This window comes from Dendronephthya gigantea, unplaced genomic scaffold (genome assembly GCF_004324835.1).
Source record: "Dendronephthya gigantea isolate DGI-Jeju-01 unplaced genomic scaffold, DenGig_1.0 000385F, whole genome shotgun sequence".
Lineage (NCBI taxonomy): Eukaryota > Metazoa > Cnidaria > Anthozoa > Malacalcyonacea > Nephtheidae > Dendronephthya > Dendronephthya gigantea.
The window spans coordinates 46,487-69,544 of record NW_021163395.1 but is presented as its reverse complement, the minus strand read 5'-3'; the positions used below and the strand labels follow the sequence as shown (position 1 = coordinate 69,544).

At 36.5% G+C, this 23,058-nt stretch overlaps 5 protein-coding genes across 7 annotated transcripts; 2 read left to right on the top strand and 3 right to left on the bottom strand.

The window, feature by feature from the left end:
* Positions 1 to 1,703: 1,703 nt before the first annotated feature.
* Positions 1,704 to 2,695, bottom strand: LOC114542735 (ryncolin-1-like). The gene is made up of 2 exons (XM_028562203.1): positions 2,440 to 2,695; positions 1,704 to 1,807 (listed from the first exon to the last, which is right to left on the bottom strand). The coding sequence occupies exons 1-2, from the start codon at positions 2,693 to 2,695 to the stop codon at positions 1,704 to 1,706; spliced, it is 360 nt and encodes a 119-aa protein (XP_028418004.1).
* Positions 2,696 to 5,579: 2,884 nt separating this feature from the next.
* On the bottom strand, positions 5,580 to 9,472 carry LOC114542737 (fibrinogen C domain-containing protein 1-like). 3 transcript variants are annotated; one of them, XM_028562206.1, is made up of 4 exons: positions 9,324 to 9,472; positions 8,606 to 8,795; positions 7,929 to 8,312; positions 5,580 to 6,953 (listed from the first exon to the last, which is right to left on the bottom strand). In XM_028562206.1, the coding sequence occupies exons 1-4, from the start codon at positions 9,345 to 9,347 to the stop codon at positions 6,685 to 6,687; spliced, it is 867 nt and encodes a 288-aa protein (XP_028418007.1). In that variant the 5' UTR covers positions 9,348 to 9,472; the 3' UTR covers positions 5,580 to 6,684. The 3 variants fall into 3 exon arrangements, with proteins under 3 accessions (XP_028418007.1, XP_028418009.1, XP_028418006.1); XM_028562208.1 differs by having other exon boundaries at positions 8,606 to 8,714; XM_028562205.1 differs by lacking the exon at positions 9,324 to 9,472 and having other exon boundaries at positions 8,606 to 8,871.
* Positions 9,473 to 13,123: 3,651 nt separating this feature from the next.
* On the top strand, positions 13,124 to 15,564 carry LOC114542739 (microfibril-associated glycoprotein 4-like). Its single transcript, XM_028562209.1, has 3 exons — positions 13,124 to 13,448; positions 13,901 to 14,287; positions 14,882 to 15,564. The coding sequence occupies exons 1-3, from the start codon at positions 13,223 to 13,225 to the stop codon at positions 15,139 to 15,141; spliced, it is 873 nt and encodes a 290-aa protein (XP_028418010.1). The 5' UTR covers positions 13,124 to 13,222; the 3' UTR covers positions 15,142 to 15,564.
* Positions 15,565 to 16,807: 1,243 nt separating this feature from the next.
* Positions 16,808 to 20,546, top strand: LOC114542734. Its single transcript, XM_028562202.1, has 8 exons — positions 16,808 to 17,658; positions 17,878 to 18,018; positions 18,110 to 18,190; positions 18,302 to 18,431; positions 18,802 to 18,864; positions 19,008 to 19,492; positions 19,614 to 20,016; positions 20,308 to 20,546. The coding sequence occupies exons 1-8, from the start codon at positions 16,939 to 16,941 to the stop codon at positions 20,544 to 20,546; spliced, it is 2,262 nt and encodes a 753-aa protein (XP_028418003.1). The 5' UTR covers positions 16,808 to 16,938.
* Positions 20,547 to 20,620: 74 nt separating this feature from the next.
* LOC114542733 lies at positions 20,621 to 22,718 on the bottom strand. Its single transcript, XM_028562201.1, has 3 exons — positions 21,738 to 22,718; positions 21,019 to 21,556; positions 20,621 to 20,836 (listed from the first exon to the last, which is right to left on the bottom strand). The coding sequence occupies exons 1-3, from the start codon at positions 22,451 to 22,453 to the stop codon at positions 20,621 to 20,623; spliced, it is 1,470 nt and encodes a 489-aa protein (XP_028418002.1). The 5' UTR covers positions 22,454 to 22,718.
* Positions 22,719 to 23,058: the final 340 nt, after the last annotated feature.

Genomic DNA, 23,058 nt, shown 5'->3' with positions numbered 1-23,058 from the left:
AGGAAGTATATACTTAAAATTGTGTATATTTTGGAATAAGAAATTTTATACATATTTTGCTGATGAGAAATTGATTTGAGCGTAAAATGAGTGTGTGTGCGCCAACGGATAAACGACCACGCCATCCAGGTAGGTACAGTGGCGTAACGCCACCGCTGGGGGGGCGTCCAACAGCCATTTGTGCCCCCCCCCTCCTTTGCTCCACTAAACTTGGCTGAATGCACGACTTACGTCTACAGAATAAATATATATTACTATGCAGAGATCATACGTCTCCAAAAATTCATAATAACACAATATTAATAGGCTGCCTATACCATGTCCGTGGATGGTAATTTTATTTTCCATAAATGTGTTATTAATTTCTATGCTAATTTTTGTCGGGGGGCACCCATCACTTCACACCCTGACACCCCCAAGTTGAGAAAATGAGATATTTATATTCTGTTCACCTGTAATCAAAATTGATGTTCAGTTTGGTTGATTTATAAAAACTCCAGAAGTTAAAAAGGTCCGGTCCACTGAGAACATTATAAACAGAATGTATGCTCCCGAGGGAAATAGTGAGTTCTGTTTTCCCAAGAGTCTGAATGTTTCCCGAGACGAAGTCGAGGTAAAAATTGAGATTGAGGGAAAACAAAATTCACTATTTCCCGAGGTTGTGTGCATTAAGTGTTTTGTTATATAGGAACAAAAACATACATGTTACACAACAATTTCATTTCAAAAAAACACTTTGTTATGACAATATGCATGCTGGCAACTTTTCGCTTGTTTCCCTGGCGGGAAACATTGCATTTATTTAAAGTCATGTGACTACGAATGAACCAATCACATTTAAATTACACAGCACCTATATAAGAAATAATTCCCAGGCATTAACTCACTGCAAATTGTAGGCGTGGACAAGCAGATTGACTTTGCCTGCTTCCCTGCCAGTACTATCCATATATGCCCATATACATTCTAGATTTACCCAAGAGATACACCCGTCGAAGAGAAAACAAGATTTAATATTAATAAATTTCCTGAGACACCTTTAAAAGATACATCACGTAACCAAACGATGGGGAGCCCTGAAATCTTTTGATGGTTCAAATTCGATTTTAAAAACGTCTGCACATGCGCAGACGGCTTTGCTTTTTGCATGGAGACGGCTTTGCGTTTTAAAAAAAAAGTATTTTGAGTGTACATATGCAATTACTAGTACTCAGCGATACAATTAACAGTTTCAAACGTGTAAAGGATGATCTTCACGATGCGATTAGTCATATACGATTCTTATCCTGACGTATGAAAAACGTTGGTGACGCCACAGTCTGTTCAGTCATCAGTTTATAACGAAGTTTAAATTGTGACATCTTTACACGCATTTATTCGACAGTATACGAATCGTGTGCGACTAATTACATCGTGTAGATCGGCCTTAACTACTTAGTGAGCGATGAGTTCATGATCTATAACTAAAACATTATTATAGTTGCGTTGGAGCATTTTTTTATGACAGAAATGATAAGCACCAATCAGAAATAAATTAAATTTTTTATTGAAAGATTGAAAAATAAATCTCAAAACTTGACGTTCATGAGGGTAAATGTGTTTTTGGTTCTCCTGAAGCTCGTCTATATTTCAAAACATGTTAGGACGTATTTTCATCGTCATCTTTTTCAAAGAAGAATATGAATTTCCCCAGGTGAACCAGATTATTCCTTTAGTACCAGTCTGACCTGCACCCAGATACAGGCCATTAAGGTTGGATTGAAGACAGCTTTTGTACCACCAAGCTCCTTAAAACAGCCTACCACAACTGAATGGATGGATATCATTGTCATTATCCTTTGTTGTGAACTGCATTTCATTGTGATAAGTAAAAGAATCACCTGCATTACCTTTTATGAATATAATAAGAAAAAATATTCAAAATTTCAAAGCAAAGAGTAGTAATACGTTCAAATTTTCTAAGAACACCATTTTCAATTCTAATACCGTCCTCCGGAAAAATTTGTTGTCTTTTTTATTGAAAACAGCGTTGAAGGACTATCTCATCGGCGATCGTAAAATTTATGTTACACTCAATGAGTGAATGCGAGTGAGCTTTTTTAATACAGGCGTTACTTTTCGTAAACCGACAAACGTCATCGAATATAGTCCTCGTTTTGCCCTTCTGGGGCGGTTGTTCGAAAGGTCTTTAGCTTAAACGATGGAAAAATTCAAAATGGAAAACAAAATTATCTATTTATTGAACAACTGAGCTGAAATATTTCGATGTAAATAGTTTAATTTTCAATGGAGTACATATTAAATGCATACAATGCAGGTTCAGTGATTCACAAGATGTGAGAGTATTTTTAAACTTTGGCTTTGCTGCCGTTTAAGCTAAACGCCTTTCGAACAACCGGCCCCAGGTGTATGAATACGTTTTCTTATGTTAAAGTTTACCTGAGTAATCTCCAACGCTCAATCTGTATTTATCTGATTCATCAGCCACGCTAAACACTCCATATTTGGCATAACCTAGCTTCAACAGTGTTAAATTTAATTTCATCAATTCCAGATTTATTTTATCAAGACCCAACCAGAACTCCCCGTTAAGATCACCAAAGCCTGCTTTATAGTCTGACCATTCTAAAGAAGACAAGATGGTAGTGAAGACTTCTTCCTGGAACACGGTCCAGTCACCCCCGTCTGTGGTCATATCTGACTGATGTTGAACGATCCGAGGCCATCGGGATCAATCGTATAAACACCATCTTCTCTCACTCCTGATTTATAGAGATCAGCACAACGTTTTTTGAACTAAACAAACGGAAAAGGAAACAATATGTCAGAATGGTCATCAAGGCATCAGCATTTACATTACGTTCGGGACATGTAAAGTTAGACGTCGGTCAGAAACGTGCTTAAGTGAACATTAATATTCAGATCATACCAAAGCTGTGTGGATAGGGAAGAAAATTTCCTCTCCTTTTACAGCATATATCGTTTACTTTTTCTAGATTTCTCCTTTATAAACACTACACAAAAAGAAAGTTCCATCTTATATTATACAAGGAGTCCCAAAAAAGTCGCCATTATTGAAATGAAGCTTTTGTCGGAATTTAAATGCATGATCATTGCAGCAGTGTGTAAATAGCAAAGTTATTAGGTTGAGGTATTCAAATAAAGCGTCTTGCTTTCAATTGGGTTTTATTGATAATTTGCTAAATGCCATAAGTAGAATAGGTTAACTCGGTCTTTAAAAAAGGGCTTATCGTCCATTGAATTCAAAACTTCCCAAATTAGCATTTAATAGGGAGCATATTCGTATATTCGTTCTGCCCGACGGATTTCTTTTTTATCTGTCGGCGTATATTTTAGCTTATATTTTTTGAAAATTATCTGCTGGTAAAAGAGCTGGAAAACGTGCTAGCTGGAAAACGTCATGATTGAATACCAAGAAGCGTGAAGAAGTGTTAGTACTTAGAAGAAGGGCAAGGCCTAACTTATGTGTTATGAGACACCGCAGAAATTGGTGTTTAAAACGTTTCAACCCGAAAATCTAATCGCTGGTTCACAATTGTGCATTTCTGTATCGCCCTATCAAAGAGAAACCTTTTGAATATCTTAAAAAAGTTCAATTTTTCTTCTGAATACGCATTCTGCAATCTTTTGACAGCTCATCATACACATCTGACCGCTGTGAAATGGCTATTTTGAGGCTAAAGTATACACAAGGTTATTAATTCAGACGATTCGTTTTTACCGTGAGCAAGCTTCAAATCTTTTGTGCAAGACATATTTTCTTGAATATTTATAAATCTTTTTCCTCACCAAGTTTGAAGTCTAAGTATCGAGAATTGCGGCTAAGCCTATACCAATTTCCGCGGTGTCGTGTTATGACCGGATCAAAAGTTAACAATGTAAGTTCTTTAATCAAGTTAAGTGGGCATTTAGATTAAGAACAGAGTGAAGCTCTGGTTAATTTATACCAAAGCTGCATGTGTGCATGGGCCAAAGTGAACTTTGCTATTATTTCGCCGTTTTCCTCGAATTTTGCTATTATTTCGGACTTTTCCCTAAGTCTGGTTTTAAAATATGAACTAAGCAAGGAATACAATATATTTAAACAGGGCCGAAACTAAATACGATGATTAAGGAGGGAGTGCATATAAGCGAGGATCGTGTTTTGAACACAATATATCCTGAGCGAGGTTAAGATTCTCGATGTCAGATTTGATTTCATCACAGCAATGCGCTCTTGTGCAGCCAGTTTGGAGAACAATCTGGAACAAAATCACCACCAGAAAAATTCTCAACATTATCAGGTCTCGAAATTCACAATTAACCGTCCAAGTAGAAAGCAACTTGATCAACTGAGAACAGAGTTAAGCTCTGGTTAATTTATACAAGAGCAGTGTGCATGACGAAGTGAACTTTGTTGTCATTTGGCTTTCCGGTCTCTTTTGAGGTCTGGTTCGCGTTTCCTGCATGTCTTTTTCAAAGTGTGTTTTGAACAAAGAAGCAGAGGCCGCTGAAAATCGTTAAGTGGTTAGGTGGGAAGCAAATATTTATATATTCGACTTGACAGACCTTAAAAACAATCAATTTCAAAAGAAAAAACAGGCATATAATCCATCGCAATTATTGCTACCATGGTTTAATCAATGCAAGTAATCACTACGTAAAGATTTAATTCACTAATCTATCGTGGGTCTTAAATGTAGTCTTTGTGTGGTCACTACATTCAGTAATCGAACCAGACTAGCGCCGTAACTGCAATAATTATATGCATTATTTGTTTCCTATCGTCAACATTCTTTCGCTCCCCGTGGAAAGAAACAATTATTTTCAGATCAGGTCGCACGTGGTCCTCTTCTTAAATTCGTATAGGAACATTGCTCCTCCCATCGCGGCCATCACAACGCTTGTTAAATACCTACGTGCAAATTTACTCACAGGCAAAGGAAGACATCGTGCAACACTACGGCGCGTGTAAAGTTTGACCTCTGAAAGCACCCTTAAGTGGGCATTAACCTAAGATTGACCCAGTATTGAGTCAAACTCTGGTTGATTTATTCCAAAGCTGCGTGCATGCATGGGAAAGTGAGTGTAAAATGACAGAGGTATTGAAATGAGTAAATATCATGATCCTGGTATTCGTGTGCTAATCCTAACAAATGTCTTTTCTCTCCTTTCGTTTTCTTCTTTCACGTTCAAATTCTCGTCTGGGTTTTTCGCTATATGTCTATTTTAAAGAGTGAATTAGGGCTGTTCACATGATCCCTCAGCCGAGATTAACGAAACAATAATTAAATGACTTTAGGTTATTGTAATGGGGCTATGACTTGATCCTAGTTGTCGTGTAGTTAACCCAATATTGCTATGTGATTGCTTTATTTCATAAAGCCATATTTTAATATCTTAAAATCATCTCACACTTTGCAAATCTCAGGTAACATGCAATGCTCATGTGAACAGCAGCCTCTAAACAAAGTGTAGTGTAAATGGGCTGTCACTGGTTCTTCGAAAGCCGTTTAGTTTAAAACGTGGATAAGTTCAAAAAGGAAAGCAAAAATTTATTTATTGAACAACTGAGATGAAATATTTCGATGTAAATAGTTTAATTTTCAGTGGAAGTACATATTTAATGCATAAAGAAGCGTGAAGAAGTGTTGGTGCTTGAGACGAAGGCCATGCAAGGCCAAACTTATGTATTATGACCGGATCCAAAGTTGACAATGTAAAGCTCTTTAATTAAGTCCGGTCCTTTCCCGGCCAAATTCCAACTTTTCATGTGCCGAACTAAATGCAAATAAACTTCAACAAAGCTTCAGCTCATTAACGTTAAGTTACATATTAGATTACACGATAAGTTGTATGCAATTATCATTCTGACGAATGCCAAAGAGGGCCTATGCCACAATCTTCATTCAGTTTTGTTCAAGTTGAAATTTAAAGTCCACGTTTGTAGTGTGTTTATACGTTCACATACGCCAGGGTACGAATCGTATACGACAAATTGCATAGTGTAAATAAATGGGTCTTTAAGATTCGGATCATCAAAATTAAGGTTTCTTCACACGATCCAATTTTGTCGATCCAATTCACATTTTGAAAGATGTTTTTATGTGACTTGCAATGTATATGGGCAGCAAATCAACTAAAGCGATGATTACAGTACTGATTTATCAATAACAAACTACATTCCATACGTCAGATGTGAATTGGATCCGACAAAGTTTGAGGTCTCATGCTCTGGTCAATTCATGCCAAAGTGTTGTGCATGGGAAAGTGAACTTTGCTCTCTTCTGGTTTTCTTCGACTTTAAAAGTCTCGTTTGCGTTACCTTAATGAAGTAAGAGACTTATGACTGAGATTTGATTTGAGACTATAATATCAATATGCAACTCAGTAGAGAACGCACGTCGTATACTTCACACGTAAACGCACTTCTTGGTGTATTCAACCAAATCTCCTCCAGTATGGTCAACCAACCCTTTTACCGGCGTGAGATGATTTTGAGATATTAAAATTATATATCTTTATGAATCAAAACAAGCACAGGGCAATATTAGGATAACTATACGACTATACGATCATGTTATAGCCTGATTTCAATATTAACCTCAAGCGGGACTTGATTAAAGAACTTTACATTGTCAACTTTAAAATGTGTTTTTGGTCCTCATGAAGCTGGTCTTTATTTCAAAACTTGTTTGGACGAATTTTCATCTCCGTTTCTTTCAAAGAAGAGTATGAATTTTCCCAAGCGAACCAGACTATTCCTTTAGACGAAATCGCACCTGCGTCAAGGTACTTTCCATTGAGGTTGGATTGAAAGCAGGCTTTGTACCACCAAGCTCCTTCATGCTGCTTAGCACAATTCTTGAGATCGCTGAGATCATTGTCACTATCCCTGGTGGTGAACTGCATTTGATTGTGATAAGTAAGAGAATCACCCGCGTTACTTATTGCTGAAGAAAATAATAAAAAATCTTCCGTTAGTGACAATTTAAAGCAAAACAATTCCGTTCAAATTTTCTAAGTTAGAACATCTCTTTGTCATGGCATAACAGGAGGTTTCATTTCATCCAGAATCGTTTTACCGGCGACTTGTTGTTTTGTGAAAACTCAGCTTTGATTATTAACTAACCATTTTCAATGCCAGACCAACTTACATTACATACACTGTTTTTCCTTCTGAAGAGTTTGTAGCAAAATATTTATCCAGATAATGTTTTTTTTATCTCAAACTTGTAGTTCCACAAGTGAGTCTAAGTTGCAATCATTAAGCAGTATTTTGGTCACATGTGTTCATCTGTAATTCTCCATAAAGGTCTCATGAATTGTTAATTAATAAGTTAACTTTGATACAACCAATCTTAATTAGTATTCATAACTTTGTTACACACATGCCCTAATATGCATTAAGCTTAATTTATTCATTTCACAAGCACGTTAAAATACTCGCAGCCGATCTGTATGGGATTTACAATGGCTCGTGCTACGCGCTCGCGATTGTAAATACCCATACAGATCGGCCGCTCGTATTTTAAATAGTACATATTGAATTTGCCACCCTAGTGCGCGTTATTATGGGATATACAGTGAAAATAGTGAAAATAATTTTTGTTTTAATTTTATGCTAACAGGCAAGTATGCTCCGGTTTTGTCATAAAAATAATTAAAACAATAACCACGACAATGGTTAAACAGAAAATTTGTCGTGTTAATCCAAGTTTTTATTTCATGTATCTTTTATTTCATATATCATATATTTCTATGCATTGAATGAGTAGCGTGATTTAAGGCGCATGCTCGTGATATTTTTACTGAAACCAATGAGATTCATCAAATGTTTAAGAGCCGCACGAGCGTGTTCGGATAAGTTAAACAGCTGAGATTCCCTGAGAATCTAAATTCAGGCACAGCGCATGCGTGTAGTTTACCTGAGTAATCTCCAATCTTCAATCTGTATTTGTCTGACTCATCAGCCACACTAAATTCTCCATATTTGGCATAACCTTCGATGCTTTTGAAATCCATCAAATCAATTCTTAGAACATTTTGGCCAGATTTCGTTAAACGATGTATTTTATCAAGACCCAACCAGAACTCGCCGTTAAGATCACCAAAGCCAGCTTTATAGTCTGACCATCCTAGGAAGAAATCCTGGCTTCCATCTTGTCTTCTTTGAAACACGGTCCAGCCACCCCCGTCTGTTGTCATATCACAACTGACGTTGAACGATCCGAGGCCATCGGGATCAATCGTATAAACACCGTCTTCTTTCACTCCAGATTTATAGAGATCAGCACAACTTTTTTTGGCAACTGCACAAACGGAAAAATACGAAATATCAGAATGGTCATTTCGATAAGAAAGTATCAAAATCTTTCCGGTTGTTGAGCGACTTGGTAGCGGGAAAGTGCAAACCGGACAGAATGATATATTCTTCCGCAAAGGAGTTTATTTTTCCGCTGGAATGCAACAACTGTACTCTTTCACTCTACTATTGCTTTAGCAATTGAAAAAAATCAATACATTCCGCTTGTTAACGTTCTTCGTGTTTATAAGAGAAAGTTGATTAAAATCATAGTTTAACTAAATAAAATCGCAATGTTACCTTCTTTTTCACACAATATTCCATGCGCTTGTTTTTTTTTCTGAATGTCGCGTTTTATGTCACCACAGCATGATTCATAGCGTGGATCGTGTTTTGAACACAATATATCCTGAACGAGTTTAAGATTTTTTATATCAGATTTTATTTCATCACAGCAATGTGCTCCTGTGCAACCAGTTTGAAGAGCAATCTGGAACAAAATCACCACAAGAAAAATTCTCAACATTATCAGGTCTTAAAATTCACAATTAACCGTCCAAGTAGAAACCAACTTGATCAACTGAGAACAGAGTCAAGCTCTGGTTAATTTATACAAGAGCAGTGTGCATGACGAAGTGAACTTTGTTGTCATTTGGCTTTCCGGGCTCTTTTACGGTCTGGTTTGCGTTTCCTGCATGTCTTTTTCAAAGTGTGTTTTGAACAAAGAAGCAGAGCCGCTGAAAATCGTTAAGTGGTTGGGTGGGAAGCAAATATTTATATATTCGAGTTGACAGACCTTAAAAACAATCAATTTCAAAAGAATCTAAAACCGGCATATAATCCATCGCAATTATTGCTACCATGGTTTATTCATTGCAAGTAATCACTACATAAAGATTTAATTCACTAATCTATCGTGGGTCTTGAATGTAGTCTTTGTGTGGTGACTCTTTCAGTAATCAAACCAGTTTAGTGCAATCGATAACTCCAATAAATATATGCATTATTTGCTTCCTACCGTCAACATTCTTTCGCTGCCCATGAAAAGAAACAATTATTTTCAGACCTCTTCCTAAATTCGTATAAGAACATTTCTCCTCCCATCGCTTGTTAAATACCGTGCAAATTTACCAGTTACTTACTCACAGGCAAAGGAAGACATCGTGCAACACTATACGGCACGTGTAAAGTGTGACGTGTGAAAGGACCCTTAAGTGGTCCCTTAAGATTGACTTAGTATTGAGTCAAACTCAGGTTGATTTATTCCAAAGCTGCGTGCATGCATGGGAAAGTGAGTGTAAAATGACAGAGGTATTGAAATGAGTAAATATCATGATCCTGGTATTCGTGTGCTAATCCTAACAAATGTCTTTTCTCTCCTTTCGTTTTCTTCTTTCACTTTCAAATTTTCCTCTGGGTTTTCCGCTATATGTCTATTTTAAAGAGTGAATTAGGGCTGTTCACATGATCCCTCAGCCGAGATTAACGAAACATTAATTAAACCACTTCAGGTTATTGTAATGGGGCTATGACTTGATCCTAGTTGTCGTGTAGTTAACCTAATATTTCCATATGCTTATTTCATAAAGCCATATTTTAATATCTCAAAATCATCTCACACTTTGCAAATCTCAGGTAACATGCAATGCTCAAGTGAACAGCAGCCCCGAAACAAAGTGTAGTGTAAATGGACTGGGACCGGTTCTTCGAAAGCTGTTTAGTTTAAAAGGTGGATAAGCTAAATATGGAAAGCAAAATTATTTATTTATTGAACAACTGAGCGGAAACATTTCGATGTAAATAGTTTAATTTTCAATGAAAGTACATATTTAATGCATAAGATACAAGTTCAGCAATACCCAAGATCTATAATTTTTGTAATTTGAGTATTTGTAAACTTTTGTGTATCCATCTTTTGAGCTAAAAGCCTTTCGAACAACCTGCCCCTGGTTGACAATGCTATATGCATGCATGTAGGCAGATAACGCAGGTATACTACAGGAGATTTGGTTGAATAGCAAGAAGCGTGAAGAAGTGTTGGTACTTGAGACGAAGGCCATGCAAGGCCAAACTTATGTATTATGACCGGATCCAAAGTTGACAATGTAAAGCTCTTTAATTAAGTCCGGTCCTTTCCCGGCCAAATTCCAACTTTTCATGTGCCGAACTAAATGCAAATAAACTTCAACAAAGCTTCAGCTCATTAACGTTAAGTTACATATTAGATTACACGATAAGTTGTATGCAATTATCATTCTGACGAATGCCAAAGAGGGCCTATGCCACAATCTTTATTCAGTTTTGTTCAGGTTGGAATTTAAAGTGCACGTTTGTAGTGTGTTCATACGTTCACATACGCCAAAGTACGAATCGTATACGACGAATTGCATAGTGTAAATAAATGGGTCCTTAAGATCCGGATCATCAAAGTTAAGGTTTCTTCACACGATCAAATTTTGTCGATCTAATGGCACTTTTTGAAAGATGTTTTATGTTACTTGCAATGTATATGGGCAGCAAATCAACTAAAGCGATGATTACAGTACTGATTTATCAATAACAAACTACATTCCATACGTCAGAGGTGAATTGGATCTGACAAAGGTGGATCGTGTGAACGGACCTTTAAAGTTTGAGGTCTCAAGCTCTGGTCAATTCATGCCAAAGCGTTGTGCATGGGAAAGTGAACTTTGCTCTTTTCTGGTTTTCTTCGACTTTAAAAGTTTCGTTTGCGTTACCTTAATGTCTCTTAAAGTATGAAGTAAGAGACTTATGACTGCTCACATGCTCCCGCTTAACCGAGATTTATTAACTGAGATTTGATTTGAGACTGTATAATATCAATATGTAACTCAGTCGAGAATACACGTATACTTCACACGTAAACGCACTTCTTGGTGTATTCAACCAAATCTTCTCCAGTATGACCAACCAGCCCTTTTACCAGCGTGAGATGATTTTGAGATATTAAAATTATATATCTTTATGAAACAAAAGAAGCACATGCATGGCATTATTAGGATAACTACACGACTATAGGATCATGTTATAGCCTGATTTCAATATTAACCTCAAGCCGTTTTACGCTTCGTTAAATCTCGGCAGAGGATCAAGACATGGATAAAGACATGGATCAAGACATGTCAATATGTAAAACTTTATTCTTTTAAATGCACATATAGAAAACCCAGACGGGAATTTGAAAGTGAAAGAAGAATACCAGAGGAGAGAAATCTTATGCACATTTCTTTGGCGTAATTCAACCAAAGCTTGACTAATTTAATCTCAATGTTAATGTCCACTTAAACTCGCCGGGAATCAGAATTTCAGTCGTCGAAATTTACATGCCAAACATAATGTTAATAGACCTTTCCCCTTTTCGCTTTTAGCCATAGAAGCGATTTAGCCATCAGAAGCGATTTAGCTTTAAAAAAACAAAAATTATCGGCAAGGTTTTCTTACAAGCAAATCGCTTCTAAGCAGAGCGATATCGCTACTCAAAGTCGCTTGATAATCCAGTACTGTCTCGCATTGTGCGCTTGAAGAAGAAAGGTCTATTAGCTAGTGTATTTGTTTAAACGAATGCTTATAATTTATTTGCATTCGGTTCGGCACATGAAAAGTTCACTGTTTGGAAAGGGCGCGACTTGATTAAAGAACTTTACATTGTCAACTTTGGATCCGGTCATAATACATAAGTTTGGCCTTGCATGGCCTTCGTCTCAAGTACCAACACTTCTTCACGCTTCTTAGTATTCAACCAAATCTCCTGTAGTATACGTGCGTTATCTAGTTGCATGCATGCATACAGATTTGTCAACAGGGGCCGGTTGTTTGAAAGGCGTTTAGCTCAAACGGTGGATAAACCAAAGTTTAGACTTTAGTCTTGTCCTTCGTCTCAAGTACCAACACTTCTTCACGCTCTTGGTATTTAACCATATATCCTCTTAGCGCACGTTTTGAAGCTAGCATGGTCAACGGGCCTGTCCTTTTACCACGAGATATATTCAACTCACATTCCAGAATCGTCAATTGAATTGCGTTTTGTTTTACGTTTGCGCGATGTCTTCGTTTGCCAGGGAAAAATTCACTGTAGTCTCTGCTTATAGTACAGGGCAGGCTACATCACTACCAACATCATGCTATTTACTCATTTCAATACCTCAAACTGTTTTTACGCTTCCTTAAATAAGAGATTTATGTGAACAGTGATCCCTTAAATCATACTTTGAAAGAGACAATCTAGATAATGCAAATGAGACTTAAAATATCAGGGGTAAAAGAAGTGCAAAGTTAACTTTCCCATGCACACAAATTTGGTAGAAATGAACCATGCAGTGTTTGACTTTGTCAATCTTGATGCCCACTAAGTTCGTTTCAGGCATCCGGTGAATTTACATGTGCCTGTACATGTGTATTGCTGTTGCAGGATCAGTCTTTGTTTGTTAGAGAGTAAATAAACGGTAAATCTGCGCGTAGATAATTAACAAGTGGTTTTGATGGGAAGATAAAAGCAATGTTCCCATGCTCGTTTAAAAAGAATGCATGCAACGTGTGATCTAAGATCTGAATAATATTGTTTTTTGCACAGGCTGCGAAAGGTCATTAAGTAAGAGGCAAATATAATATAAATTATTCGCGCTCGGCATTTTAGCACGAATATATAAATATTTGCCTTCCACCCCACCACTTAACGATTTTCAGCGGCCTCTGCTTCTTTGTTTAGTTCATACTTTGAAAATGACATGCAGGAAACGCGAACCAGACCTCAAAAGAGCCCGGAAAGCCAAATGACAACAAAGTTTACGTCGTCATGCACATAGCTCTTGTATAAATTAACCAGAGCTTAACTCTGTTCTCAGTCAGATCAAGTTGATTTCTACTTGGGCGGTTAATTGTGAATTTCGAGACCTGATAATGTTGAGAATTCCTCTGGTGGTGATTTTGTTCCAGATTGTTCTCCAAACTGGCTGCACAGGAGCGCATTGCTGTGATGAAATCAAATCTGATATCGAGAATCTTAACCTCGCTCAGGACATATTGTGTTCAAAACACGATCCTCGCTATGAATCATGCTGTGGTAACATAAAACGCGACATTCAGAAGTTAAAACAAGCGCATGGAATTATGTGTGAAAAAAAAGGTAACATCATCATGCGAGTTAGTTATGTTTTACTACGCATCAAATGTGGTATAACAACTGCCTAAAATAGACAAAACACTTCTCGACGTCTCGCCCTGAGGGCCTTCGTCAGGAGAGTTAGTTACGAAGGCCCCCAGGTCGAAACGTCGAGAAATGTTTTGTCTATTTTACGCAGTTGCTATACCACATTTGATGCCAAGTTGTTTGAGGACGCTGCCACGCTGCGCCCTGGTTATATTGGAGCGTATGCTTTACTAAAATTAGTAGCAATAGTACAGGGTTACCAGGTTGTTACCGACGGAAAAATATATCCTAAGAACTGCATGGCTTAAATGAAAGAACAAAACTCCTATGCGAAAGAATATATTGTCATTCGCATTCCCGCGTATAAATTGCTCAACTACCGGAAAAACTTTAATATTTTGATATTTCATATTTTTCCGTTTGTGCAGTTATTGTCAAAAAAAGTTGTGCTGATCTCTATAAATCAGGAGTGAAAGAAGACGGTGTTTATACGATTGATCCCGATGGCCTCGGATCGTTCAACGTCAGTTGTGATATGACAACAGACGGGGGTGGCTGGACCGTGTTTCAAAGAAGACAAGATGGAAGCCAAGATTTCTACCTGGGATGGTCAGACTATAAAGCAGGCTTTGGTGATCTTAACGACGAGTTCTGGTTGGGTCTTGATAAAATACACCGTTTAACGAAATCTGGCCAAAATGTTTTAAGGGTTGATTTGATGGATTTCAATGGCGCTAAAGCTTATGCCAAATATGCAGAGTTTAGTGTGGCTGATGAATCAGACAAATACAGATTGAACATTGGAGGTTACTCAGGTAAACCATACGCATGCGTTGTGCCTGAATTTAGATTCTCATCTGTTTAACTTATTCGAACACGCTCGTGGCACAAAGATTTTATTCATGTCTTTAGTTTCCGTAAAGATATCATGAGCATGCGCCTTAAATTGCGCTACTTATTAAATGCATAAAAATGATTAATTATGATTAATTATGATTAATTATAATTAGATTAGTATAAATAAGTATTAATTATGATAATTAGTATTTAATAGCATTAATTATTTATGTTGTATTTATTGTCATGAGAAACTAAAGTGAGCACATTTGCCTGTTAGTATAAAATGGAAAAAAGTTATTCCACTATTTTCATTATATCCCATAATGTCCGTGCCATAATGTCTCATAATCCCATAATGTACCATTGTGAAGTGGAAGAAGTTTAAGAAAGAAAATAATTTGTCATTTTGAAAGAAAATAATTTTCCCCCGTTCGCTATTGAAATACCTATTGGAAATAGTTCATGATAATTTATTTTTTCAAGGCTGAATTTAACGGCGTAAAACGATTCCGGATAAAAATACCCAGAGAATGTTATTTACCGTGGAATTTTTTTTATATTCTTCAAAGGTAACGCAGGTGACTCTCTTGCGTATCAGAATCAAATGCAGTTCACTACAAAGGACAGTGACAATGATGCTTGGAAAAGCAATTGCGCTTCGTATTATGAAGGAGCTTGGTGGTACAAAGCCTGTCATGCATCCAACCTCAATGGGAAGTACCTGAGTTCAGGACAGGTTTCTACTCAAGGAATAACCTGGTACAATTGGAAAAATTCATACTACACTCTGAAAAAGACGGAGATGAAAATTCGTCCCAACACCTTTTAAAATAAAAACGAGCTTCTAGAGGACTAAAAACATTTACGCCAGACACATTTCACCCGTTTAACGAAAAATGTAAATTTATTTTTTTTTTTCCTCACAATTTCAGTCTGCAACACACGCTCCAAAGTAACTCTTGTAGTTATGTTTAAATGGAATAATGAATTAATTAAAATGTACATAGGTGGATTTCACTCAAGATTAATACATAGAGAAACACTTGGTGGTCAACTTCACAAATATTGCCGAATTATGCCTTGTGGAAGTGAGCAAATTTGGTTAAATTGTACATAACATCTACTCAACATTAGGTTAAAACCTACAATGAATATTTTACTTGATTTGATAAATATTTTTCCATCTGGAGTTCACCACCAAGTGCTAAATTTGTCACGTGACTGAAACTCAGCTATTAGACGTTTTACTGTTTATATTACACTGTTTTATCTCCGAGTACCAGTAATTGAATATGTTCATTTAATAAAATTCATTTTAAAGCCTTTTCAATGCTCGCGCATGGAATTTTTGTGCAGCGCATGCGCATACGTTTGTAAAATCGTATTTGATCAATCAAAAAGATAAGAGATGCCTTTTTATGCTTCTAATAGCAAAATGTTTAATACTGAATAGGTTTTATTTATTCTAGTTCAGCTCCGAAGCAAACATATTTAGAACTGAATAACACCAATTCCGTCTTTCTAAAGTTAAAACCTAGTTAATTAACGTGTTTACAAAATTCCTCTATTTTGCATCATTGGGTGTGTCTGGTCTGGGTAAATAATGCTTTAAGACTCTTACAAGGCTTTTTTCACTCAGAGCAAGTTTGCTTGCAATATGGCATGAACATATTTTCATATTTTATAAAATTAAAGAAAAAAATTGTATAGTGGACCACCATAATCAAGTAAATGCAGGCCGGCCAGCGGTGAGGTGTGTGGGTTCATGCGGTTCAGTTTTTCAGTGCATTATTTAGACCAGTGTCACTTGTATCATGCAACAGCTGAAAAAGAATGTAATGGCGTTCAAAAGTTGGTGTTCTTCATCGCGTTGGAGAACACATTTACGCGTCTTTTTAAGCTTCTAAAATGCGATGTGCATAAAGCAAGAGTCTCTACGAACCATCTTGGACGTGGATATTTGGTGATGCAGGCCAACAACAAGCAGAAATTTGATCTGTAAGGTACCTAATATGCCTGGAGTATATAAATACTTTCTTATTCAATTTCAATCGGGAAAATATTCTTTCCCGGCGGGAGCATATTTGGGCATCTCGAGTTGCCCTTACATTTTCAGTGTTTAAAGATCGATAAAATTGATGATGTTTTGGACTTCGACAAAGTAAAACAAAGAGCAAATCTGAATGATTCTGCCATCAATTCTTAGGCGCGACGCCATATTGAATTTCCAATTAGTGCTATATAATATGAAGCGTTATTAGGGTCATAATTCAAATTTATATTATATTATTCTTGCACTCAACTTATGTTCATTTTAACAAGTGCCATTATTTAAGATTTAATGCAATTTTAAATAACACAATTTGAAATTAAATAACACAATTTGAAATTGAATAACATAATTTGAAATTGAATAACATAATTTGAAATTGAATAACATAATTTGAAATTGAATAACATAATTTATTAATTTTGCCGTTCCCTGAGCCCGCGAAATCGTCTTCGGCAATCTCGTTTCCAGGCATTATTTCTCGCGGGTTTTCGCCAATTGCCTTAACGTTACCACGTGTGTTTCTGTCTTTGCAAATATTTCTGCGTATATGCAAATAAAAATACAAATATCGTTATGGCAGAAGATTTTGCGCCAGGTTCGTCGCCTCAAATCACACACGAAAACAAAAATTCACAAAGAGCGATTGAGTTACTAAACGAGGCGACGATGTTGCTCGTTTCTTCTAACACTGACAGCCCAACAAGCACGTCTACCGCGGCCACACCGTCAACTATGCCGTCAACAACGTCGCCTTCCACTACGTTGCCGTCAAGTACGCCACCATCAACTACGCCACCGTCAACGCTACAACATCTACGTACTATATTTTCACCGTATGCCCGAACAAGAATATCCCCGGCTTCGGCTTACCAACGCGCTCAACGCCCGAAAACGATCAGCTATAAACCGTATTACGCGGTCAAAGAAACTTGGACTCATGAATTTTTTTGTCTTAGTGAAAAAAATCAGACCAATGTTCCTTCCAGATCTGAAAAAATACAGTTGCAAAATTGTGGTCTCGGTCGCAAGAAATTATGCCTCCCGTCAAAAGCAGACCACTCAAAGCTGGAAGAAAAGCTACTGGAAGTTTATCCAAAGTTGTCAGAAGCAGGTGGCTTTCAAATTCTCCGCACGGGATCAAGAGGTCACAGTAGCTCCCTTACTGTAATTCAACCTCCGCCAACGGGGTATTCGGTTCCCTTTTTGAGGGATTCTTCTGGACTTGGTCAAGCACTTGCTTATATAAGGCCATTGCAGAGAAATCTAAGCAAAATTTTCAATCAAGCGGAAGAGGTACAGTTGTTTGTTTCATTTATGTAAAACTGTACAGTTTTTCCTCCATTTAGTACGTGCAGGCCTGTCGCAAGGAAATTTGGATTGGGGGGCTGCAATCTGGGACCACGCCCATTCGGGAAAAGGGCATGGCCACAGCTTGCAGCACATCCCCCCCTACAGCAACTTAAAAAGTAACAATAGTTCAGAACCTCATATAGTTATTCAATATATATTTAGATTAATCTTGATGGGGATGATGTTTTAAAAATTGAATGTGTAGACTGTAAGGCAAAGGTTCCTGTCCTAAAATGGGCCCAGCACAGCCAAGAGTGCCCTGGTGGACCATCCAGTACTGTTGACTTTAGCACATCACCAATGGTAAATTTCAATATTTTGTACAACCTAAAGGAAATTTGCCAATTATGGTATTTGTAACTTATCCTTATAACTTATGAATGTTTTTTTTAAGCAGCCTCAAGTATTTGCTAAGACATCTTCAGATTCTGGCAGCAATGTTCTTCAAGTAACAGATGAACCTGGGACAAGCAAGGTTGTATGCATGAGAAATATAAGATATATGATATATTGATTATATATTAAATTGTAACTCACATAATAAATTGTAACTTAATTAACTAACATATATTACTTAACTTTTTAGGCCATCACTGAAGTTAAGAAATTAGAGGATCTTTTCCCAAATATTCGGAAAGAACTGATTACAAAACTTTACAATGCATCAAATGGTGATCTAAGTTTAGCAGCATCACAGCTGGCTGATTTAAAAGATGGTACGAATATTGATGCTCTTCCTGTATATTGACTGTTTTGAAAATAAATACAATTTACATAATTTTCTCTCCTATCAATGTTCAATATTCAGAGTTATCATGATAACTATATCCATTTGTCTAATCAATATTTTTTATGATAAAAAGCTCATTTGAGCTAAAATGATGGCATTGCATGAAATGAGCCCATGCTACACATGTCATGCACAGATGTCATGTTGAACAAGAATTAACATAGAGCTTTTCATGAATACTGTTATTTTACAAAACTATATAATTATCTTTATTCCAAATAATTTATGCCTATAATTATTGTGCTCAGAATTAGTACTAGCAATAAATATTGAAATATGCTCCACTACATTTACAGTAGAAGAAGTTTTGGGGAGTGATGAAGATGATGAAATTTTTATTACAGACAACTTAAATGAAGGTTAGTTGAATGTGTAACTTCTTTTTAGTAAGAGGTGCTTTGTCATGAACATCCTAGCCCATATATATTCTCAAACAAGCATTTTCTTTTTACTATAAAAAATTAGCATTATTTAATGCATTGTATGTTCAATATGTCTGTAGGAGATTCCTTAGAGTCTTATTTGTCAAGAGTTGTCAAGGAAAGGCGACATCAATTAATCTCAGTTAACCGCAAATCAACAACATTCCTAGCTGATCAAGTCAAATTGCATAAAAGGGGACTGGAAATATGTCACAAGCCAGATGTTGAATTCATTGGTGAAGAAGGAATGGATGCGTCTGGTCCTACAAAGGAATATTTTCATCTAACAATGCAAACATTGATGTCTGGTGACTTGCGAATCTCTATGTTCGAGGGGAAACCTGACCATCTCTTACCTTTGCACTCCACTGAAGCTGTTGAGTCTAATCTATTCTTTTATGCAGGAAGAATGATAGCCCATTCATTTTTACATCAAGGATTCCCATTCGTAGGAATGGCTATGCCAGTTGTTACCTATATCATAACAGGCTCAATTGAGGAAGGAATTCCCCAAATTACATTTGATGATCTACCTGATTTGATCATCAAAGATACCCTTCACAGGGTTTGTAACACAATAGATATATATTTTGCATGTTATTATGGATGAATTATTGTGTAGTTATAGCATAGAAAAACGCTTAGTTTGAAATCTGTGAAACATTTTACTACATAATTTTTCTTAGGTGATGACTGCGGATAAAGAAGAGTTGGAAATGTTGACCATGTCTGATGAAGTTATGAACCTTCTTCTTACAAGCGGGTTTGTCAACAAGTTGCTTACCCTTGAAAATAGACAAAAGGCTGTTCAAGATATTTTGATATTTTACGTTTTGAAAATGCGGATTGCAGAGTTGAATGATATTCGAAGGGGTATGAATTCTGTGGGGTTGGCAACATTCCTGAAAGAAAACCCGATCCACATTAGTAAAGCGTTTTCCTATCAGAAGGAAATCAATGTTGTTCCTGATGACTTGCTTAAGAAAATAAAATTGAAGTCAGACCTGAAGGAGCTCAGTGAAGAGGAAAATAAATCACTGTGTTGGTTTAAAAGATACATTAATGAAGTTCTTAAAGATTCACAAACAGGTATAATTCACAGCAATTCTGAAATGAAATTCATTCAAGTGCTTGAGAAATGTAGCAAAACAATTTTGTAGTTGTATGAGGTTTTAGAAAGGTTTTAGAAATGGGATTCAGGATTAAAAAATGTGAACATACAGACTTCAGATAAAAAATTGAAGAATGCTGTTGCAATTTTAACCATTGTGGCCTAAGTCTGATAGCTGAACTCCTGCTATTAAAAATATGTTGGTCAGAGCTAGAATATCTCAAACGTCATTAAGAAATATGGTATACAACTTTTAATTAATTGTTCAGATTCCCCTCACCAAGCGACCTTGGAGAAGCTGGTGCAGTTTATCTATGGTGACCCACTACCACCAACAAAATCATTAACTGTTAAATTTGGCAAAAAGGAAGTAAAGTTGCCAGATGTTGATTCCTGTACTGCAATCATCACACTCCCAACCGCTCACAACAATTATGAAGATTATAAGAAAGCATTCGATTCAACACTTTCCTACAAGCTGGATATGGAAGAATATAGAGATATGTGAATAATGATTGATAACTTGTTTTGTTTGAGATGACAATGATGTACAATGACACTGAATATTAGTGGAAATTTATATTAATTTGCTATGAAAGACAATACTTCTAAATAAATATCAACACCATGTGACTCACTGTATCTTAATGGATCAATTTGTTCTCTTAAAAGAAAATAGGCTTCTTCAGAAATTGGAATGCTAGTAACAGGAACTTCAATGGCATTAGAGGACACATTCAAATCTTCATTATTTGGGACTGGTCCATCCCAATCAACTCCATAGTACTCATTGTCTTCCTAGAAAGTGATATTGACAGTGAAATGTTGAAAATTTGCCCCTGGTAAATGTGAGTATAGGATTAGGGCTTTTTTCCACTCATTGCAAAATGGACTAACAAGCTCGCTGCAAGTGCTTTCATCTCATTAAAATAGATAAGTTTTTGCAATGAGTGGATGAGAGCCTTATGAGTAAGACTTACCATACTCCATTGCTCATCAATTGCCCGATTACTGTGTGTCATTGAACCTTGAATCCATAATTGCAATGGTGATTTTCCTCTTTCACTACTTAGTGGTGCTCTACTATGGCCCTGAACAAATATACTCAAATTCTGGTTGATGCGTGGTAGATATGTGTAATGTAGTGCAAACAAGTGTACTTCATTTGAAGGTTCCAGAATTCCATGTTGCTCCATGTCATAAAACAAATGATAAAACACATGAACACAACCGGAAAACAAGTCACGCCAAAGCCTTTCAATGCGCTGGTTGTGAACGCTTCTCCCTGCAATGTGGCTTCCTCTATTAGGACCTCTTAATGGATGGCTTAACATGTACATAGCAACATCCATGTTCTCCCCGCCTTTATCTGATCTTACCCTTGAAGGTAACCCAAATTTTTGAACAGCCTCTTGGAATAATTCCAAAACAGTGGATGCCTTATTGTTCGTTGAGCATCTCAAGAACACAATCATTCTTGTGTATCCATCGATTCCACCATGAATAACAAAGCGCCATCTAAAATCAGAAATGACATTTGAACATTAGATTGATACAGCTCAGGCATTGATCCAATAGTAGACAAAACATGAATAACCCAGTACAACATCAATTACCTTATGAATCTAAACATTGGAAAATTTACTTATCCAATTGCAGTGAAGCTTTATTCAAAACACATGGACAGAGATGAACTTACCTGATGAGTTTATGATTTCCATCAATGTGCCATAGTGCTAGTGGGCCAGGCACTTGATATCTCCTCCTTCTGACAGTCCGAATTTCAAGGGCACGTAAAAAGACGCCAATGGGGTCTACCCTTCGCATGCTCTCCCTGACACGATGCTGTTGAACTCTGTGTCCAGCAGAAAGCAAAAATCCTGTCATACGTCTGTATCCGGAATTGGGGAAGTCAGTCAAAAATTGTAAAACTAGTTGATCCAGCTGCTCATCATGAAACTCACAATAACCATCTCTGATATTGATTCCAAACTCGCGAATTCTTCTCTTTACAGTACTTTCACTTACACCCATTAAACATGATATCTCTCTCGACGTAAAATTTTGCTCTAAAAAGAATTCTAGCTGTTCCCGGCTAATTTCAAAACGGGGTCTACCACGTTGACCACTTATAGGAACCACAGATGGAGCTTCATAAAACACTGGCAGATCTCGTTCTCCCTGAATGAGTAACTCCCTAGCTTGTTGAATATTATTTAACACTTGATCGCCGAAATTTAGTTCATCCACGTAGCGAGCAACAATACTGCTGAGATAGTCAAGACGAAAATTAGCAAAATCTGTTCCATCACTTCCATATTCATCACTTCCATTTTGCCCAATCACAAATATCACTTCACTAATATATCTCACCAATTCATTAATCAATGTAGGTTCTTCAGCCATTCGATTCATTTTCAATAATAAATATCTAATTTGTAAAATTCTATGATCTAATCAATGGATCTAATCAAATAACTATAAATGGAACGTCAGGAACGACGTTTTCAACTTTTCATTCCCAATAGTCCGATCCCGATACTTCGTGTAAGTATGTTGTAACTGCTATGGGATGTTAGGGAAATCTGTAGGCTAGGAAATCTGAGGAATTTTCAAATTGTGTTATTCAATTTCAAATTATGTTATTCAATTTCAAATTATGTTATTCAATTTCAAATTATGTTATTCAATTTCAAATTATGTTATTCAATTTCAAATTGTGTTATTTAATTTCAAATTGTGTTATTTAAAATTGCATTAAATCTTAAATAATAGCACTTGTTAAAATGAACATAAGTTGAGTGCAAGAATAATATAATATAAATTTGAATTATGACCCTAATAACGCTTCATAATATAAGGCTAAGTCACGCATGCTTGGCGGCCATTTTGGCCTGCATTTCTGGCCATGATTTTAATTTATGCCTTTAACGAAGCAAAGACATAATTTATTCTATCGTAAAATGGATGATATCATAGATATTATATCTATGGACGAGATACAAGTTATTATTCATTCC